The 22,831-nt window shown below is 41.4% G+C and overlaps 1 protein-coding gene across 2 annotated transcripts in view; it reads right to left on the bottom strand.

Moving 5' to 3' along the window:
- Positions 1-22,831, bottom strand: part of STAC3 (SH3 and cysteine rich domain 3) — a 33,756-nt gene that overhangs the window by 4,038 nt on the left and 6,887 nt on the right. Inside the window, exons 2-9 of one of the 2 annotated variants that reach the window (XM_070934986.1) lie at positions 21,657-21,726; positions 13,155-13,410; positions 10,486-10,583; positions 5,449-5,509; positions 5,260-5,351; positions 3,538-3,604; positions 1,616-1,662; positions 267-358 (exon numbers count right to left, since the gene is read on the bottom strand). In XM_070934986.1, coding sequence (XP_070791087.1) covers positions 267-358; positions 1,616-1,662; positions 3,538-3,604; positions 5,260-5,351; positions 5,449-5,509; positions 10,486-10,583; positions 13,155-13,410; positions 21,657-21,725 — 782 coding nt within the window. In that variant the 5' untranslated portion in view covers position 21,726. The remainder of the gene's footprint in view (positions 1-266; positions 359-1,615; positions 1,663-3,537; positions 3,605-5,259; positions 5,352-5,448; positions 5,510-10,485; positions 10,584-13,154; positions 13,411-21,656; positions 21,727-22,831) is intronic. The other variant, XM_070934987.1, reaches the window with a different exon arrangement.

The raw sequence follows: 22,831 nt of genomic DNA, 5'->3' as shown, positions 1-22,831 counted from the left end.
AATGACTTTTTCAGAGACTATCTTCTTATGTTGCCTTTTAGCTCCATGCCCCATAGATTACAAATTCCATATATTACTCCATAGGTTACTCATCAGTCTCTGAACTCCGGAGACTGCACTCCCTTCTACTGACTTGACTTTGACAAAATATATCAGAAACTCAACCCAGTCACTTCTATGTTGGGATTTGTTTCTATAAGTGGCTTAACAAGGTTTGAGGCTGGTGATGTTCTGATCAATAAAAACAAGACAATTTCGTTACTCACTGGAAATCCAAGTCATCCTTCTCCAAGGCTTTGAAGCGATAAAGTGCAATAAAGTAGTGAGTCTGTGGGAACCCAGTTTGCTGCTTCTTACTCTGTTCAAAAGAAGAAAAAAAGTAAAGCCCGCTTCAAGTCAAACTTGACTCTTGTCAGTTTGTCAGTTTTCTTGGCAATGTTATGGAAGTGGCAGCTATAGCCCCTTTAGGGATGGTTGATGGATTTCCAAGCTAGATTGTAGCCTTGGGCTTCCCAGAAAACTTACACGTAGGTAATAACCTGGGGTAATCCTGCCAAGCTAAGGTCAACTATAGAAGAGAATATTTGTAACTCATGATTGAACTGTGGGGACCTTGATACTCTCTGAGCTTCGTGGTTTTCTTGCAGATGTTTCATTACTGAACCAGGTAATACCAGTTACCTAATTTGGGTAAAGTATTAATGGTGTTACCTAGTATATTTTGCTCTTAGGTATTCACGTTCTTGTCAGAAATCTTTAATGCTGGCAAAACACAAGCTCTTCTATAGATATCTTCTATAAAATTAGTCTCAGGAAGGGCAAGAAATCAAAACAGATTATTCGTAGGTGTACAAATAAACATGTTTATATGACCAGGAGCATCCATGTATGGATCTCCAAAGGGGATTTAATCCACCTCTGGAAAGCAGGATATCAGCCATTCAAAGTCTTGTAGCTACCCAACCTTACAGCTCTACAAATATAGTCCATAGGTCTTTTCTGTGGTCCTAGGCAAGGCTGTCTAATCCTCAGTTATCTGGCACAAGTAGTAACAAAGCCATCCTCTTCCATTATACTTTATGCATAAATATAGAGGTAACAGACAGTAGATTTTCTGAAATCTATTTTGTTCATACGCTCAAAATGTACTGTGTGTCAACTTCTTTAAGTGTATATGGATGATTAGTGGAATCTGATTGGTGGAATCTGAGAGGCCATAGGCAATAAAGCAAGCGAGCAAGGAGTCTGCTTCCTTGCTCAATCTCAAGAGACTGAGTTCTTGCATTGAGATTCTGACCTTGAGAGAATAATATACATGAGTTGAGTGGCTTGTCTATGTACCATTTTCCTATTTTCCCCCCTCCGTGCAGTCCTTTCTACTAATGTGATTTGTGCAGGAAAAAAAGACAATGCAGAGTTGACTATACAGGGAAAAAACAGCATGCAACCATTTGAATAATCAGAGCGGCAAGTGAAGAAAAGTGACTTGTAACAGCATCACACCCTTGTAGGATTTGGAGACAAGAAAGTGTGTAGTCATTGTGTTCAATCTGGAGACCGGCAAGCACAATCTCTCCCTCTTCCCCTCTCCCATGCAAGAGTGAGGGGCAAGCACCTTGTCATCCGGGGCATTCTTCTCTGCTTTCTGTCCTTCTGGTTTTCCTGGATTAAAGACAAACAAGCAAGCAAATGAAATTCAGATGGGATGAAATTCAGGTAATCCTTGAGTTACGGCAGTTCATTTAGCAACTGTTCAAAGTTATGACATAACCCCCTCCCCCAAGTACTTATGTAACAGTCCTGAACTTACGAATGTTGCAGTACCATGGCACTCATTTAGGAATGACTACAGAGGCCCTGCCTATTCCCCGCCCTCTCCTGGGTCTCCACAGGTATTGGGCCTGTGGATATTCATTTTGTAAAGATCTAGCGAGTCTTCGGTTTCTTGGCCTATTTCAGTGCTTAAAGCCTTTAGTGTGTTCACAGAGAATGGAAGTCGAAAGTACTGCAAGATCATGTGAGATCTTGCACTACTGATCTCGCATGATCTCATGGTACTTTAGGACTCTGTTTCTGCAAATGGAGGCTTGGACGAGATCTGGGGCAAAAGGCTTTGCAAACAGAGGCAAGGCCTAAAGCACCAAAGCCTTCCCTCTGTTTGCAAAGCCTTTTGCCATCTTTGCAAAAAGCCTTTGCTGCCAAGAACGGAGGCCCAGAGGGACACATACACCCCTTCCGGGCTCTGTTCTCATCAGCAAAGACTTTTTGCAAAGACAACCGGAACCTATAGGGATGCAATCTTTCATCCCTGCAGGCCTCAGCAAGCCTTTGCTCAAGACAAAACTGTGGCAGAGAGGCTGGAGAGGAGACAACTCCCTTGATCATTGAGATCTACGTATGGTAAATGACCCAGTCAGGTAGGGGGAGGCATGAGATATCTCAGTGGGTTGGAGGAGGCCTTGGCTGTTTGGAAGCACTAGGCTCCCCATGGCCTTCCCCACCCTGAGATGCCTCATGCAGTTAACAACACACACATTCAATTAGCAAATGTGTGAGAAAAAGCAGGGAGTGATCACATTCCAGTTACATGATTCATTGCTATGAATCCTCGGGTTACGAATGTAATTGGCAGGCTCCATTACATTTGTAACTCGAAGATTACCTGTATGGAAAAAAGATCAGATTTCCTTCTCCTAGGGCACTGAAAATAAAATGCCATAATTTCCCCAAGGCCTAAAAAGGAAATAATTCATAAATTAACTCCCCCGTCTCTGCTTTTCTTGTATTAGTCTGCCTTCCTTTCCCTGCTTACAGCAGTCACAAATTTAGGTGTCCTTTTTTTTCTGATCTTGATTCATTACATTCATTTCAGTTTTATATTTGCATTTTCTAGTTAAAGGATAAATCTTGGCCAACAGGCAGCATCTAGGTCAGGGGTATCAAACTCAAGGTCCGTGAGCTAGATCCAGCCCATGGGGTACTTAGATTTGGCCCATGGGGTCACCCTGGATACAGTGAAGGACCAGCCCGCTGTGCCTCTGCCAGTGACAACAGAGCTCGTGCGCCCCTGCCAGTTTTCACTGGCAGATGGTTGCAGGAGACCGTTGCAGCCTAAAACGGAACTTGGGAGCCCGTTTTCGCTGGCAGAGCGCTCAGGCCACCACAGACGCCCCAACATGAGTGACCTTGAGCTGGCCAAGCCCACCCTGGCCATGTCTACCCTGGCCACCCAAGATCAAACGCAACCTTCCTGCAGCCCTCAATGAAATCGAGTTTGACATCCCTGACCTAGGTGAACTTCACTCAAAAACGTAAGCAGAATCACACCTGGTTACAGTTGAACAACATCTGGAGAGCTATCAGTTGCCTCTCCTGAGATGTCACATGGCAAAAAGTTTTAATTTGTGGGCACCAGGGGTTTCTTTTCTTTTCAGTGATCTTCTTGCTTCTGTTGTACTTTGTTTATTTGAGCAACATTTGCTTAACAAATATTTAGACTCTGGATTCCAGAGACAACAGATGTATATTAACACTTACCCCCCTCTGGTTTGTCACTTTCTGGTTTGGGGGCTTCTGTTTCTTCTTCCATCATGGCAGCCAAAGGCTAAAATGTAGGAAGGAAAATCTATCAGAAAATATTCATTTGACAGTATTTATTTATATGCCACCTCAATCAACAAACTTAGGACGGTGCAGAAACAAAATACAATACTGACAAACTCCTATCCTTCATCTACACTAAACTTCAAACCTTATACTAGATGTCTATGGAGATTCTCAGCCACCCGGGTCACGGTTGTCCCGAAGGTGCTTTTTCAAGAACCTTTTTCAGCTCTGCAGAATCTTGGATGAGAAGTGAACCGTCTTCAAAGAAAAAACAGAAAGTTGCCTCTTGAAAAAGCACCTTTGGGACTTACACTAGATGGTTGCCTCCAACTTCTCATTAAATGGCACAGGCCTATTGGAAATGAATGATTTTGAGCACCTTCTGAAGTCACAGAAGGGTAGAACCCAAGATTACCAACAGGAGCAGTTTATTCCATAGTGCAGTGGTACTGTGGAAAAGGTCTGCCATAGGATGCACTTCATGCACTTCCTTTGTTTCTGACCCACAATGCTACAAGTTCAGCAGTGCTGTAGAATGCAGAGTTCTCAGCATCAAGAGATTCTGGATGGCAGATTAGTGCCTTGTAGCCTTGAATTTAAGGAGAGAAGGAGAGGAATAGATGAATATTTTAAGTAATTTAAAGGGGGATGGTGAAAATATAGCCCTCCAGATTTCACTGGACTCACATCAGTCCCAGCCAACATGAGTAATGGAGAATCTAGAAATAGCTGGAATGGTACATGTGGTGCGGTGGTGCAGTGGTTAGAATGAAGTATTGCAAGCTAACTCTGCTGACTGCCAGCCAACTGCCAGCAATTTGATCCTGACCAGCTCAAGATTGACTCAGCCTTCCATCCTTCCGAGGTCAGTAAAATGAGGACCCAGATTTTGGGGGGCAATATGCTGATTCTGTAAAACCGCTTAGAGAGGACTGTAAAGCGGCATATAAGTCTAAGTGCTATTGCTACACGTGGCCAATGTTAGCTTTAGAATTGCTTCTATCTTCATCCATTATTCCAGCTTGGATAGCCTCTTATGTACCACCAGGGGTGAAATGCTCTCGGTTCAGTCCGGTTCACCCAAATCAGTAGTAAAAAAGACTACTGGTTCACCAAACTGGTAGTAAAAAATGTTTTAAAAAAAGTTCCAACGATCAGCTGAGCAACGCGCGATAGTCAGAACTTTTTAAAAAACGTTTTAAGCATTTTTTTACTATTGGTTCTCTGGAATCAGTAGTTAAAAATGCTTTAAAAAGTTTTTTAAAAAAAGTTCCGAAGATTGGGCGTCACTCAGCTGATTGTTGGAACTTTTTTTTTTTTTACTTTTTAGGCATTTTTTTACTACTGGTTCTCTGGAACCGGTAGTAAAAATACTTTTAAAAAGTAAAAAAAAGGCTCTGATAATCACAGCTGTGCTGCGCGATCGTCAGAGCCTTTTTTAAAATTTTAAAAGCATTTTTTTAAAACCTATTCGCCCGAATAGGTTGTAAAAGAAATACTTTAAAAAGTAAAAAAAAAAAGTTGGCCACGCCCACCCAGTCACATTACCCCACCACCAAGCCACGCGCACAGAACTGGTAATAACAAATTTTACATTTCACCACTGTGCACCACCCTTTTATGTTGGGATGTTGCATCATACTGGCTTCCTACGTTTTTTTTGTTATCCTGCCCTTTCTTGCGCTCCTTGTTTGCCATGATCACACCTGACCGTAGGGTATCAAAGACAGGATCATTTCGGCTAGCTGTGAAATAAACCAAAAAAAAAATTTGTAAAAGTTACAAAGGTGTTTCTGAGGATGGATGCGCAAGAGTTAAAGTCCTATTGGACGGCTGACTTACCACCTGAGAGTTGTTGGGCACTGTACAATGGAGAGCTGTAAGCACGGCGGAAACCTGGAGGCTGAAGAGTAAAAGGTAAAGATTATACCCAGTCAAGAACGTTGGAAAAAGGGCACAAAGTCCATTTTTCTCCCAAAGCTTGGTGACAGAGGCAGCTATTATCCTTGCCAAGAATCTCTAGCCTTAGTCTAATGCTTGCTTTATAAATAACACCATGTAGCAAACATTTTCATAAGATGCAGAAAGAATTATTCTGCTGATTTATCAAAAAGATTTAATAAAGCAAGTATGGACGAAATGCAGGGTCTCCCAAAACTTTGGCAGTAGCCTCTAAAACCTATCCTAAACTTGACACTTTATTATCATTTTCAGGATGATGGAAACGGGAAGTCATTTCATGCACGAAATATTAATTCATTGCATGTATTTAATATAGTTTAGTTTTATTTTTGTCCTTATGTATGTATTATGTATGCCTACTTCTAGTCAACTTGGCAGAGCAGCCCCTGGTATTTTACTTTTTTATGACTTATCACTTTGTTGTTTGTATATACACTAAGAGCTTATGCGCCGGAGATAGATTCCTTGTGTGTCCAATCACACTTGGCTACTAAGAAATATTCTATTATCCATTTGCCCTTGTAAAAGATGATGTGTGTTCTGCAATATGGAAACTACAGTATTGTGAAATCCCCAATTAGAAAGAGAAGAGCCCTGGTTGCAACTGTTTTTTTGCATTCCAATATTCAGAAAAAGCTAGCTCCTATTGATTGGACTTGCTAAAGAGAAACTAACTGACTGGCTTCACCCACATGACCTGTGTTGTTCTAAGCCAGGGGTGTCAAACTCAAGGCCTGCAGGCCGAATCCAGCCCGCGGGGTGCTTAGATCTGGCCCGTGGGGCCACTCTGGAAACAGCGAAGGACCAGCCCATGGTGCCTCTGCCAGCAAAAATGGAGCTCAGGAGGGCCGCGTGCTTGCAGGAGACTGTCGCAGCCTAAAATGGAGCTCAGAAGCCTGTTTTCGCTGGCAGAATGTTCGGGCCACCACAGCCGCCCCCGACATGAGTGATGTCAAGCTGGCCATGCCCACCCTGGCCACGCCCCCCACCCCAAGGTCAAACACAACTCTGATGCAGCCCTCAATGAAATTGAATCTAAGCTAAGACTGTCTCAGCTATGTTTGTTCTCATTTATGTCATCTGATTCACTGTGATCCCTAACTGGCTAAGGTCACAGAAAAAAATGGCATCCCAAAGGCCAAATAACTGCATATAATACTGGAGAAAAGGGGGAAAAAGGGATTTCTGGAGAACCATTTGGTCGTCTCCAAATACATGAAAAATGTTCATAACCGAACTTTTAGTATAAAGCTATTTATAAAGAATATGTTACTAGCTGCTTCAGCTTTTAATAATATACAAAAATACTGGGTAATTTGTTAGCTTACTCACCCACTGCTCTCCTCCAATTCTGCAGTTAGGGAATTGTGGCTTCAATCTATCAAAGGCAATGCGCTGAATCTACACTAAGAACTGGAGTTTATTTTTCAAAAGTATAAAGTCCATTGTAGGGCCAATAAATGTACTTTTTCTCCCACAAGAATAATTTCCAATTGAAAAATAAGGTAATCCTTATATACACTGTAACGACTGCGCATTTCTACTTTTTATTCTGGCCCATGGAGAGGCAATGGCATACATTTATTTGAGATAGTCACTTCCAGAGATTGATATTCAGATTGTGCATTATTTTATCCATGTAAAACAAGTGTAGCAAACTAGCTCTTAAATCAAGGTGCCCTACTTAAAATTCTTGCAGCACCATAGACCCCAGGGTTGATTTGGAAGAAATACTAATAACAATACTGGATATAAATGCAAGAAGAAATGATGCAAGATAAAAATGGCAGCTCTTCCATGTAATCATTTAAAGGCTTCAAGGCAAGTAGAGCTGATGAGTAAGATTACACCATACATATTCATCCATGAATGCCACCCACACATAAAACTGTTGTGGAGGAGAGAAGCTATGTTCTTGGCTCTGATTCCAGAAAACTTACCCAGGTTTGTTGTTTCTTGCCTACTAGCAGTAGAGAGGCAGTTTGATATAGTGGTTAAGTAAGGTGACCAACTTTTTTACAATGAGAAGGAGGGTTACACAAATAAATTGAAGGAAAAAAAATATTGTAGATAAAAGAAACATTTTATTCATTGCAACAACGAGTCTAATGCGTGTGTGTGTGTGTGTGTCATATCATGTTTCGGTAAGAAGTAAACAAAGCCACTTGTGCGCAGCGCACTCTTGGGTGCGGCACACTCTCTCAAAACAATTCTCCTGTGAGGAGCGCATGCGTCTCATAATTGTGTCTCGCCAATCGTCATGTCAAATACAAATACGTCACATCACACGCAACGGATCAGATCGGCATCAATCGAATACGGAGATTTACAGATTAGTCTTCAAATATCGAAAAAGAGGACATGTAGGAGGACACGTTTCAAGAGAGGACAGAATTTACAAAAGAAGGACTGTCCTCCCTAAAGGAGGACGATTAGTCACCTTAGGTTAAGGTGTCAAGTAAGAGACCATGAGTTCTAGTCCTGCCTTAGGCATGAAGCCGGCTGGTCTCCCTCAGCCTTAGAAAGAAGCAAGGGCAAACCGCTTCTGAAATCTTGCCCAAAAAATTGCAGGAACTTCCCTAGGCAGTTGGCAAGAGTCAAAAGCTGGCTCTCTCTCTCTCTCTCACACACACACACACACACACACACACACACACCAGTGAGGAAACGGCAATCTCATGGTCAGAGTTTTGGGAAGTTCCTGCCATATTTACCAGACACGGTCACTGATATGAACTCTCCAGAAACTCAGTCATATCCAGTAATAATTAGAGACTTCACAAATAGAGCATGGCTGAATAAAATGCCTTACTGCAGGAAGAGCAGCAGGAATCAAAGCCCATACCTAAATTCCAGGGTTAAATTTCTTAAGCTTCCTTCTCACCTTGTCTAGTCAACAGATTTTTAGCCATTCTTTTCACAACATTGAGTTCTGAAGGCACAAGATCTGCGTTTACTAACAATTCTATCTGGGAACTGAGATCTATTTTTTCTGTCAGCTGGTTTTCCTAAATATGAACTCCATGGGGAAGAACTCAACTTCGGCAGGACAGAGTGACTGTGGGGTTTTGACCTTCCAGGCCCACCCCCAGAGTCCTCTTTGATTTTGGATGGGGTGGCACTTTTCCAGACTCGGTGTGAAATTTGGAGACCTCCCGGATTCATAGCTTCTGCTTGAAGAGCAGATGAGAGCAGTGGCTAGAGGGGCTTTTGTATAGAGTCACCCAGTGTACCAATTGCACCCTTTCCTGTATCAGGAGGCCTTGCTAATAGTTACTCATGCTTTGGTCAACTCCCATTTGAATTACTTCCATGCACTCTACATGGGGCTGCTCTTGAAGACCACCCAGAAATTTCAACTGGTCCAGAACATGGCAGTGCACATGGTGATAAGTGCCCCTAGGTTTGCCCATGGTAAACTTCTGTTGTATGAGCTGTGCGGGCTTTTAATTTCTTTCTGGGTACAAGTCAAAGTGCTAGTCGTCACCTTGAACGTCTTATATGGCACAGGGCCAGATTATCTGCAAAACCGCTTTTCTCTAAGCTCATCTACTTGTTTTACCAGATCAGATAGGGAAGGCATGCTCCTAGTCCCTTCCTTTAAATATTGGTGTCTTATGGGAGCTAGGAAGCCTGCCTTTTCCATGGCAGCCCCTGCCAATGGAACACTCTTCCCTCTGACATTTGGCAGGCCCCACTGTCTGTAAAGCACTGAAGACTTTATTTTCTCCACAAGCACTCTGATCATACGAAGTGACTGAATATTGGAAGCTTGATTTGGCATCATTTTTTTGCTTTTGTTTTTAATGTGCTGAGTTCCTGCAGTCTTAATATGGTTTTATGTTGTTTTCGTTCTTGATTGGTAGCTGCCCAGAATTGTTATAAGATAGGTCATCATATCAGTGTTTTAGATAAATAAAGAAATTCTTTTAAGTTTCTTATTGGTAGCCATCCTATAGGCTTCATGATATAGTTTTTTTTTTAAATCATCGAATACTGATGGATCTAAAATCAAATTACACTGCTTTCTTTCCTCATTTCTTTAAAAGACACTCTTACAATATTCTCCACTTGAGGACCTGCATGCTGCACAAGTCAAAATGAGGGCTGTGAAAATATTTACAGACCCCTCACATCCTGGACATAAACTGTTTCAACTCCTATCCTCACACCAGAACAACTAGACACAAGAACAGTTTTTTTCCCAAAAGCCATCACTCTGCTAAATTCCCTCAACAGTGTCAAACTATTTACTAAGTCTGCACTACTATTAATCTTCTCATCATTCCCACCACCCATCTCCTCCCACTGATGACTTGTTGCTTGGATCCTTATGATTTATATTGATATTGTTTCCTGATTGCTTATTTGTACCCTATGACTATCATTAAGTGTTGTACCTTATGATTCTTGATGAATGTATCTTTTCTTTTATGTACTCCGAGAGTGTATGCACTAAGACAAATTCCTTGTGTGTTCAATCACACTTGGCCAATAAAAAATTCTATTCTATTCTACAGTATTCTGTAGTAATTTTGGTAATTAAAATATAGTAACCTCAGCCTTATACCTCATCCCAATCTGGATCCAACGATAATACACAAAACCCCCCACCAATTTTATCTAATTATATTCTAGCTGTGAGCACTTAGCTTGTAATAGACAGGTTCTTGAGTGTATAGCTTTTGTTACACTTATGATTAAAAACTACTGAAAAAAATCCTACCCTTTTCAAAGTACCGGTAGCATACCTTTCTGGAAAAAAGTTATTCCCCCTTCTACATCTCAGTGTTCTCTACATGTCTAATGGAGCAAGCACAGAACCAAAACTGCAGCTTGTCATATCAAATCATGTTATGGATAGCAATCGGCAGAGGGCAGATGCATTGCATTGGGGCTCAGAAGAGGCCGACTTACAATCTTGCCAAAACAGCGCTGAAATTCCACATAACTTTGGCAGTGATGATGAATGTGAGTTTTGCAGTTCTTGCATTTCAAGCCATATTTGTTGTTGACTGCAAGGAAAAGAAAGGCAATCATTGGCATTACATAGGCTAAGGCATCTCTTCCCCCCCAGCCCCCACCCCCGGGTGTCCCCATTTCTGGAATCAAGCAATAGGTAACACCACAGCATGCCTTCTCATTGAGCCAAACAGAAGCCATTTAAAAGCATACAAAAAAGCCATTTGTCTCCCAGATGGAGAGGAAATTACTTTCAGGAAAAGACTGCAGGATGAAACATCAGCATTCCCTAAATATGCTTCCTCTTGGCATTTTAAAATGTTCTGCCGGAAACCACAAGGGAAAACTCTGTGTATGTTCAGTTCTATCAAAAAATGTAGCCTGGCAACAAAGGATTTCTAGCTTTTAGCTTGAGAGGCCTTCTTGCTCCCCACCATGTCTTGGCCTCGTGGATAGAAAGAAGCAACAGGACGCCCACTTGGTTGACCTATGGCCTGGCTTGAGCAAAGAAGATATTCCAAGTATAGCGCCATGTATTGGGCTACCATTCCCGCCATGCTCAGGCATCATGACCAATCTCCACTATGGATGATAAAGGTTTCATGTATTTCTGGATTATACCAGAGGTGGGTTTCAGCAGGTTCGGACCAGTTCTGGAGAACCGGTAGCGGAAATTTTGAGTAGTTCGGAGAATCAGTAAATAACAACTCTGACTGGCCCCGCCCCCATCTATTCTCTGCCTCCTGAGTCCCAGCTGATCTGGAGGAAATGGGGATTTTGCAGTAACCTTCCCCTGGATTGGGGTGGGAATGGAGATTTTACAGTATCCTTCCCCTCCCATGCCCACCAAGCCACTCCCACAGAGCCAGTAGTAAAAATTTTTGAAACCCACCACTGGATTATACCACTGTTTATACCAAACTGGGGAAGGCTGGTATAGTATATTTCCATTTGTTCCTTTGGCTTTGATTCCTTGAATCTCCTTTCTGGCTCCTGCTTTTCAGTTTCGGCCTCATTTCTGGCAGCCAACTTCTCTTCAACCCTGACAAACTCTCATTTCTCTTTTACACAAGGAGGGGAGGACTGACATGTGATGGCCTCCATCACAAACGGTTTTAACTAAACTACAATAATCAGTTTAACTAAAACTACCAAATATCAGCATTTTCTCAGCAAAAGGAAATGAGTTTGGTGTAGAGGAAAAAGTAGCTTGGGTTACTTTAAAAAATAGACTAATGGAATGCATACATCCTGACAATGTTTTGAAAGATAAGTTTTTTAAAAAAAAAATGTTTAAAAAACAGAAATATCATCAGGCATACTTTTCTCCCTTTGGCTTGGCTTTAGATGCACCTCTACGGGCAGCCATCTTGGAAGTCAAAATTGTGGGTGATTCAAAAGGCCACAGCTTTCAGAACTTGAAGAGCTGCTAAAGCTTGAATTTACACGTAAGTATTCAGGGATGGAGTGTGGGCAAATGTATCATAATGCAAATGACGCTACTTATGTATTTGTATCAGAAACAATGGCACAAGGGCAGTGGTGGGATTCAAGTAATTTAATAACCGGTTCTCTGCCCTAATGATTTCTTCCAACAACCAGTTTGTCAAACTGCTCAGAAAGTTAACAACCGGTTCTCCCGAAGGGGTGCGAACTGGCTGAATCCCACCACTGCACAAGGGCCTGATTCAGTGGTGGGTTTCAAATTTTTTTTACTACCAGTTCTGTGGGCGTAGCTTGGTGGGCATGGGATGGCTTGGTGGGTGTGGCTTGGTGGGTGTAGCAGGGGAAGGATACTGTAAAATCTCCATTCCGTCCCCAATCCAGGGGAAGGTTACTGCAAAATCCCCATTTCCTCCCGATCAGCTGGGACTCGGGTGGCAGAGAATAGATGGAGGCGGGGCCAGTCAGAGGTGGTATTTACCGGTTCTCCGAACTACTCAAAATTTCCGCTACCGGTTCTCCAGAACTGGTCAGGACCTGCTGAAACCCACCTCTGGCCTGATTGCATTGTTTGCACAATGACCTCATGATTGCACCGGACATCACCTGTAACTATGGATGTCTATTAGTACATTCTGCCATTCTTTATAGAATGTTCCTCTATCGTTCGTAGTTTGCTATGAAAGATTGCTGAATTTCAGCATGGCTGCAAGAGATAACTATGAGGGGCCCTTGGTGCCTTCTGAGCTTGTTTGTTTTTTTGCAGACGTTTCATTACCCTAGCTGGTAACACCATCAGGGCTAGTAAGAAGTGCTGTTTGCTGTCAGTTTATATTCTGGTGTCTTGCCTGTCTGCGTGAGGGTGGGGGGTGGTCTTAGGGATTCTTTAGTTGGGCTAACTACTTATTTAGAGATAACTACCTACATTAAACTATTAAACAACCATGTAAGGTGAACGTGAGCATATACCGTTCTCTGTTTCAACAGTTGGCTTATCATTTTTCCACTAAATCATAATCTGTATCTCCTCCCCCCATTTGAGCAACTGTTCCAAATCATATGCCTGCTAGGACTTACTCAGCTTTCAATATAGCCCACCATCCCACTTTTGCTGCTTTTTTCTTTTTCCAGGCATGATTCATGCATCTTTAATTACTACACATGGCATGATAGAAACTCACGGACAATCATGCGGGCACAGACATCACAAAACTTAGGTTTCTTGAAGTAGTGATCCTTGAATTTGTGAGGTTTATCGTTAACTGGTTTTTCCGGCTCAGGTGGTGCCTCAGGCTCTTCCTCGTCCTCCTCCACTTCCTCATAGTAGTAGATGGTTCCCCCGGAAGAGGTGACCAGCTCCCCGTTGGCTTGTGGCTCCTCTGAGGTAGGCTCCTCCTCCATGGGCTTGCGTTGGAAAAACTGCTTTAGCTTCTGCAACTGAGGGTCCAGGTTGGGATGGGGCAGAGTGGGCGGGCGGGTGGGTGGGACGGACAATCAGCACTTGATAGATGCCAACCAAGAACCTTGGCAACCAGTGGAATTGGCATGCACACACCCCCAACTTGTCTAGCCCCATAAGGCAAGGGAATGGAAATGGGGTTCACGGCGAAAACAGGGAGACAAAAAAACCCAATTCCTACTTGTGGAAGTTTTCTTCAAAGAAAATGCAAGCAAATGTCCAGCGTGAAGATACAAGAAGCAGCAATGTTGCAACATGAAACTGCATGAAGAGTCCACCACAAAGCTCGTTAATTGCATGTAGCAGCTTTCTATTCCCAATGTTAGCTAATGGTAACCAAACTGTTGGTGTGTACGGGTGTGGAGTAGTAGTAGTAGTAGTAGTAGTAGTAGTAGTAGTAGTAGTAGTAGGCCTGGGGACCAAATGGGGGAGTCCACATTGGAGGTGGCTGCCAGATTGATGGCAGACTCCACCTCTCCCCACTTGCTCTTTGCTCTCCACCCATCCATCATTTTGGTTATCATGTTGATGTATTTATTCTCATTGTGTTCCTTTGTCATTGGTTACTTTATTGTTATATTATTTTACTACTGTTCTCTTTACACCCTTTTACATTTTTCTTCCTTTTTATTATTGTAGGCTGCCTAGAATAGTCCCATGGTGAGTTATGCAGCAAATAAATGTAACAAATGAGTAAATAAATAAAAATAGACTTAGATGGGGAACAGCATGCCATGTGATAGCATTTCTAGAATGCTAGAAACCAAATAAAGGTTTGTTGGTTGGTTATTTTTTCAACCAAATAATCAATTATTGGTAATCTATAATTTAGTTAATAGAGTTCAAGTCTTTATGTATATTATCCCAGCAAGCCATAAAAACCTCACAGAATCGTTTACTCGTTTATTAGGCCACCTGATTCTTAAATGATTCTGAGTAACTCAGAATCTAACATACTAAAAGAAATACAGCTAATCAGAAGAGCAATGCCCAAAAATGCTCATATTATACTCATGTTGCACATTAAGAAAGAGGGGTTGAAAGCAAACTTTAACTAGAGAGTTCCAAACTAAGCGACTCTCTTGGCACACTTAAATTTAATGGATTATAACATTCTAGCTTTTTAATTACTATTAAAACTACTCACTGATTACAGAAATGTGTTTTATTTTCATTTTTCATTACACCTTAGCGCAGGGCTGTCAAACTCCCAGCCCATGGGCCCGATGCGTCACACACAGGCCACGCCCACGCCCAGTTTAGCGAAGGAGGGAAAAGTCCCGATACATCACGTGACGCCACCATGATGACGTGAGTTTGACAGCCCTGCCTTAGCGTAATCAGACTAACCTTTCACTCCCCGGCCCACTGCTTAAACCGAGCCACATTGATTAATCAATGGGAGGTTTTGCTTGCTAATCTATTCTATTGGCAAAGCTTTCATAACATACTTTGAGCCTAATGCTGCATGTGGATATACATTATCTCAACACTCAAACTGCTAGGGAGGGGCATTTGTCAGCTTTGATGAGATTGTAAAAGCTTGTTTTGCTTAGCTTAAGTCACAGGATACACAAGGCCCATTTCACTTTAGCTATTTACATCCCACTTCCAAGATGCATATATTAATAGCAGAAGTCAAATTATCCACAGCATTAATTGGTTAATCCATCAGATCAGTTGGAACAATGTCAGTCTCAGTAATCCATCCTCCTGCTTTGTTCATTAGACCAGCTTCTATTAGAGAGGTGTCCATGACTTTTAATTGAATAAATAATATATACTCAGTACAGGTAATCCTCGACTTACAACAGTTCATTTAGTGACTGTTCAAAGTTACAACTGCCCTGAAAAAAGTGATTTATGACCATTTTTCACACTTACGACTGTTGCAGCATGGTCCCCATGGTCACATCATCAAAATTCAGACGCTTGGCGACTGACTCATGTTTGTGACCGTTTTAATGTCCCGGGGTCATGTGATCCCCTTTCGCGACCTTCTGACAAGCAAAGTCAACAGGGAAGGGCAGATTCACTTCACATCTGTGTTACTAACTTAACAATTGCAGTGATTTACTTAACAACGGTGGCAAGAAATTCGTACAATGGGGAAAACTCAGTTAACAACTGTCTCGCTTAGCAACAGAAATGTTGGACTCAATTGCGGTCGTGAGTCGAGGACTACCTGTATAGACTGGGAAAATACTCAGAAAGGCAGACAGGCTAATTAAGGAAAGAGGGTAAGCTGCTGGATAATTCCTCAGTTCATTACGTTCTCTATAGTGGTAGTGAGAGGGGGAGCTGCTTCACCCCACCTGAGAAAGTAAACTCCAGTAAGTTCAGAGAAGAGCAATTAAGAGGATCAAAGGCCTGGAGACTAAACCAGTGATGGGTTACTCCAGGTTCTGTCCGATTCTTGCAAACTGGTAGTAAAAGCGATGGGAGGCTCCGCTCACCCGCCCAGATGTCATATTGGACGATTTGCACATGCGCAGAAGCGCGCATGCTCCCATTGCGAACCGGTAGTAAAGGTAAATAGAACCCAGCCCTGGACTAAACCATATGAAGAACGGCTGCAGGTTTTGGATTTGGCTAGTCTAAAGAAAAGAAGGATTGGGCGGGACATGATAGCATTATTCCAATATTTGAGGGGCTGCCCCAAAGAAGAGGGGGTCAAATTATTCTCCAAAGCACCGGAGGGCAGGGCAAGAAACAATGGTTGGAAACTAATCAAAGAGAGAAGCAATCTGGAATTAAGGAGAAACTTTCTAACAGTGAGGACAATTTTTTTTTAAATTTGATTTATATGCCGCCCTTCTCTGGAGACTCAGGGCGGCTTACAATGCGTTAAGCCATAGCCTTCATACTTTTGTATATTTTATACAAAGTCAGCTTATTGCCCCCACAAACCGGGTCCTCATTTTACCCACCTTAGAAAGGATGGAAGGCTGAGTCGACCTTGAGCCTGGTGAGAATTGAACTCCACAATTAACTAGTGGAACAGCTTGCCTTCAGAAATCATGGACGAGCCATCACTGGAGGCTTTTAAGAAGAGACTGGACAGTCACTTGTCTGAAATGGTATAGATTCTCCTGCTTGAACAGGGGACTGGACTAGAAAACCTCCAAGGTCCCTTCCACATTGTGGCTCGCCAGCAGCCAGCAGAGGTGGCAGCAGATTCAGACAGTGAGGAGGTTGGGGAGGAACATAGGCCAGTCTGGGGAAGGCTCAGATGAGGGCTCTGCGTCGGCGGCAGAGTGGGGGCCAGGGCCATCTGGTAATTATGTGTTGCCTTTGGAGGCTCCGGAATCTGACATCACCAAGGCAGAAGAACAGTGTGAGACAGTTCCCAGTGTGCGCATGTGCAGAGCTGCTAGAAGGTAAGAACAATTAAGAAAAAAAAGGGCGACTCGGGAGTAAGGCTTGGAGATGATTGGCCCCTCCCATACGACATAAAAGAGGAGCAAATGGACGTGAGACTTTGCAGGAAGCAATTAGTTCATATAGTCAATTCAAGCTCTGAGAAGTCCGTTTGACTCTGTGCTCCATTTGGCCTTGCAAAACTAATTGACAATTAGGTCTCTGGCAGCATTTCAAGGGAGATAAAGGTGGGTGCTTATCAACATTACCCTGAAAGACTGTGTCAACTCAAGCAGACATCTGTCGGAATCTTCACAGACCTTATGTGAATCATTACGGACTGTGAATGACCGTAATTCATAGCCGTCTCAATAAAAGAGGTTTTTGGGACTAAGATTGTGATTTATGTTTTCTCAGGAAGCCTAGGTCAGAACATTCCAGTTCTGTTCTAAGTCCTCATTGAAGTGCACATTTATACTGTATGTACCCCTATTGTCCTATCAATCCTTAAGCTATTGGTACGGTAACTTATTTCCACAAGGGTGATGGTCATCTTGACTCTGAGCCCAGTGAACTATGTAAGATCTGAGACAGGAGGATGGTTTACTGGTACAGATATTGCTTCTATACTAAGCAGGGCAGTCAAAGCAGCAGAGAACAGAGGATTCCTGGGAAAGGAACATGTTGCAAATTCCAGAGTCAGCAAGGAGAAAGCAATGAATGACATGCAGCCCATTTCCTGAGGCTAAGGGCTGATAGTATATGTCTCAGGGGGAAAGCAGCAAATCATTCGCCTGCATATATTTATTTATTCATATTCAGGGTCTCCTGAGATCCCGAACTTGGGCAGTTTAATGAAATGCGGAAATTCTTGCAGCATTGGTGCTCTTGAAGCAGGCTTCTGGCAACAGAGAACATACGATTACCCAACACACAACACTCCGGGCTCTGTCCAGCGTTTTTCAAAACAAAATATGAGAATATAGATCCCGTACCAAGCAAACAGCTTTCTGTATGCCTGAGCAATATTTCCATCTGTGTTATTCTGTAGGTTCTCCTGATTGAGTTGTAGAAGGGACTTCATTCTTATGTTCTCTTTCAAAGTTTCTGTATGGTTAAGAACAGCACCTCTTGCCAATGCTTACTTCCATTTCAGCCCTCAATTCCTCTCTCTCTAGGAAACTCTAGGCAAACTTACAGCAAAACAAGAATATCAAACTCTCTTCTGCTACAAGTCTATTTCTTAGGTGAGATTTTTGGCACTGTATGAATAGCACATTAAACCATGCTGTGTTTAACCGCTGAATAAATAGCAAAGGGTTGGGTTTGCAAATCTTACTAAGTCAGAAACCAACCAAAGACATTTTGGTTTAGTGAAATGTCTGAATCAGGTCACAGATTTGCCTTCAGCACTTTCCACTTCAGGTCTGACTGCTTATATCACTTCCAGTTCAGGTTGCCAAAGTCCTACTAATTCGATCTTCTACCTGAAGTCTGCATGGAAAGAGGGCTTGTAAATCTTGTTACAGATGCAACTTAGAACTAAGGAGAAATTTCCTGACAGTTAGAACAATTAATCAGTGGAACAACTTGCCTCCAGAAGTTGTCAATGCTCCAACACTGGAATTTTTTAAGAAGATGTTAGATAACCATTTGTCTGAAGTGGTGTAGGGTTTCCTGCCTAAGCAGGGGGTTGGACTAGAAGACCTCCAAGGTCCCTTCCAATTCTATTCTATTCTATTCTATTCTATTCTATTCTATTCTATTCTATTCTATTCTATTCTATTCTATTCTATTCTATTCTATTCGTCTTTAGTTCTCCTCTTACCCCACAGTCAGTGGCAATTGCCTTATGCAGTCATAATAGCTTGTGATATTTTGAGCTTGCCAACCTGTTATCAGGGAAATGACAGATTTTTACCTTAACAGAAGACCCAAGGCATGTAACAAGAATGAGTTACACGACTCATCCATCACAGTTATTGCTCAATGAACAGAGTGACAAATGGAGAATCCCAGTCCCTTGTACAAATCTGACTCATACAATTAATTCACTAGTTGGGCATTGGACAAACCATTTTTAGCTTTTACCAACCCTTACCTGAAATAAAGTTACCAGAATAATGGTCTGACTTAAAGGGCTTATTGTAAGCATTGTGGAGGATGCATATGAAACACTTTCTCAAAAGTACTTATGAATATTAGGGATACAGGTGTCAAGTATTTGGTCTAGTAGTTAAGGTACCAGGCTAGAAAATAGGAGACTGTGAGTTCTAATCCTGCCTTAGGCAGGAAAGCTGGCTGGGTGACTGCGGGTCAGTCACTCTCTCTCAGCCCAACCCATCTCACACAATTGCTGATATGGGGAAAATAGGAGGAAGAGAAAGGAGCATTAGGTACATTCCCCACCTTGAGTTACTTACAAAAATGATAAAGGCAGGATAAAAAGATCTTTAAAAAATAGAGAGAACGGGTTAGATTGCCAAAGATGTTTCTAATAGGAACCCACATTTTATAGACTCGACTCTTAATTATTTTTAGTTCATATTCCTGTTGTTCTTTCACTTCTTATCCTGTATCATTTTAATTTTATTAAATGTTCTTTATTATTATCAATTGGAGAACAGTTCTATAAAGTGGAAGGTTATTGCTTTGATGCAGAATGCAGATTAAAAATCACCCTGTTACCTAAAACTACATGAGAATGCCACCATCTGAAATCAGTATCCAACTGTACTCCCTTAGTTCTAATGTGGCTTTAGAAAGGGAGGAGGAAAACTTTTTATTTTGACGGCAAAGCCGAGCTATCTAATTTTTCCCTTCCCTTTCTCTCCCTCTGCCTTGTGGCAACCACAAAGCCTCAAAGATGGCCTCATCCAGGTTTGCTTCAAGGTTGACACCAACACTCCCTATGCAAGTATCTAAGATATGCTATAGACCAGTGAAAGTGCTTTAAGTTATTTTACCACTATGACCTTGGCGTTTTAATTAAATAAATGGACCCAACACTGAACTACTATTGACCTAGCAAAATAATATGTCACTTGATAGTTGGAATTCCTTCTCTTTTATGGAATGGAACACCTATCAGAATAGGACAGATGGGGAAAAAACAGCACAAGAAATAGAAACAGCTTTTCAACTTGGAGAAAGGCAGAGTTCAGACCTATGAGTTTAGCTGGGTTAGAAGCCGTTGATGGAGTAACTAACATTCAATTTCAAACACACATCCTGATTTGTTGGGTTTCTGCTTATTATTCTAAATGCAGGAGCTGAATAGGATGCATAGGTAAGAATATAAATTAACCACCAATTGCCATGGGCCATAGGCTTATTTGATATAGCATAGGCTGATTTAATCCAGCATTTTTAGTGGAACCATATATTTAGTGGTTTCATATATTACAAGCCTCACAGACAAGAATGTGTGTATCCACATATAAACGACTCACTTTTCTAGTATTTATACTCCCGTGCTAATGTTCAGAACTCACAGAAAGAAATCATGCCTTTATCCAAAAGTAAGCTCATCTTTCCACATGAAATTCCTCATAGATAAGCTTGCTAAACGTCTTCGTAATACCAAAACTTATCCATTCTCTGCAGTTTTCAGGAATTCCATGAACCTTCAAAAGATTGCAGCAATTATGCAGCTTAAATATATTTGAACGCTTCACTGGGTGGACACTGGATATCCACCAGTGCAGAAATCTGACCTCCTTTTTGCAAAGTTCCACGATGCTGTGCAGTTTTCAGCCAGGTTGCAATTTCATTCCTAGATGTAATTTTGCCACTTAAATAGGATTTGGAAGTGTTCTTCTTGAACAGCAGGTTTCCATATGTACCCACAATCCTTTTTTTTTTTTAAAGCAAAGTGAATTCTAAAGCTTGTACTGGCAACTTCAATGTCAAATAATACAGGTACCTGGATTTGAAAGACCAGCATATAGAAGTGGGGCAAAGGTTTGCTCAGTTCAAACAGGGTATGTGTTAGGATAAAGCTTTGGCTTTGTTAAATCATGTTAGGAGTCTGATAATGGGGCCTTCAAAATGTTTCTTCAATTGAACTAAACTATTAGTTTACCCCCATGAATGTTTTTTATTTGGACATGGTGAGTTGCATTAGAATGTGTGTTCTCATAAGCAAGGATGTGTGAAAGAACTGTGCATTGCACAGAAGAAAAATCCTTACAGTGTCTGTGGCGCTGCCATCATTCCATTATAATTTGCTGTGTAGGCACCTTCCCCTTTTTCCTCTACTTAAAAATTAGTAATAACATTATTAGTACCTTATTGACAACTAGTTCTTTGTAGCAGGTTGACCTGTGTTCAAGAAAATACATTCTCAAAAATCCCATTGGGCAAGACTTATAGTGGATTACAGAAAAGAGAACTTTGCTAAATTTGAGGCTGGACAAGTGGGACCAATGGCAGCAACTTTAACCTTTGGTAGAAATAATGGTGAGGAGGAAGTAGCTTCTCCAGTCATGAAACCCAACATGTTAATTGTAAAAAGAAAAGAAAAAGTGTTCCTCATGAACACAGTATATGTGGTTTAGGATGAGCTATATAACCTTAATCGAAAGGAGAGGATTGGTTGCAGCCATCATGGCCAAAGGCTGTCATTAGAAGGTTCTGGCATCATTGGATTGTCTGAATAACCATGTCTCTCCAGAGCAGATTTTCAACCTTGTGGCTTCTAGATATATTAGACTACAACTCTCAGACTTCTCACTCAATAATTCAAAATATCCAGAGGACAGGAGGTTGGAAAAGACTCCAGAAAGACTCTGTGGCTGATTGTGGAGGAATTAGGAGATAGGATTTACACCCTTACCCTCCTAGAATAACCCATAACACTTACCCCTTCTGGAGATTTCCCCCTTATAGATATGGGGGAAGCGGATGGCTCAATAATATCTTTTTCTGTCATACTGCGCAAAAAAAGAGAACAGATGTAAAGATAAAATACAAACATAGAAGAAATTTCAACTCTTTGCAAAAAAAGCAAAAGCTGGTGTTTTATCTAGTTGGGTCATATATCCAATACTTTTGATACACTGGCAATAACAGTTTATAATTCCCAACTGTGAGGAAGCTGACACTTAAATGTCAAAATTACAGGCCTGTTTGAAAATGCAAATACTCACATTGGATTTAAACCTAAACCATGTTTATCCCCAGAATGCAATTTCAGCATCAACACTTAACCATAAACCTATAAAAATTCCTATAAAAATGGTACTTTTGAACACATGGAGTATCACTTTCAGTCCAATAACTATTGCCCCCTTTTAACTGATACAATAGAGATGATGCAGAATTCATCAGACCGGGAGGGAATTTAATAAGACGTCAAATCTATACAATCATGAGCATTTTGTTGCATCATTTTAATTGCAAATGGGATTGGGAAAACAAATTACTAGTGCCTATGGACAATTACTGCCTTATTAATCTACACAACATTTTTGTTTTGGCAGCAGAGCAAAATGCCATCTCAGCTCAGTTTTACAAATTTTATTTTTCATTACCTCAAAAGCCTTTTTCCCAATACCCACTTTTGAAGCTGAATGCAGAGTTAAATGGATCCACACATATTTAGCCTTCCAAATAACTTCTTCACTGCATCTATTATCTATTATCTTTCATAAAGCAGTGTGCCGTGGTTCTATCCAAAATAAATGCCTTGTCTCTAATTGTATGACGAACTTCTAAAATATGAGCAATATGGGTTTATGAATAGAGGGGAAATCTTACTCTATGATTAGTAATCAATATGGTATTCACAAACGATTAAGGAGAAACTCTATCTATTCCAAGGTCATTTCCCAACTAGTGATTCATAGTATTATCTAGAGTCATTCAACTATCAATGTGCCAAAATAATAGCAGTGACAATAGGCTTTGTATCATTTCATTGATAGATGATCTAATAAGATGCTATAAGTCATTATTGGGGAAGAGAATTTCAGTTCTATTCCCTTTAGGAAGAAGTGATTTAATCATCTCCACTTAGCTGAGCAGCATTCTCTCTGA

The sequence above is a fragment of the Pituophis catenifer genome, unplaced genomic scaffold (assembly GCF_029215685.1).
Source record: "Pituophis catenifer annectens isolate HBS135680 unplaced genomic scaffold, rPitCat1.0.hap2 SCAF_2, whole genome shotgun sequence".
Taxonomy (NCBI): domain Eukaryota; kingdom Metazoa; phylum Chordata; class Lepidosauria; order Squamata; family Colubridae; genus Pituophis; species Pituophis catenifer.
Note: the sequence above shows the minus strand (reverse complement) of the source record. Positions and strands in the feature narration are given on the sequence as shown.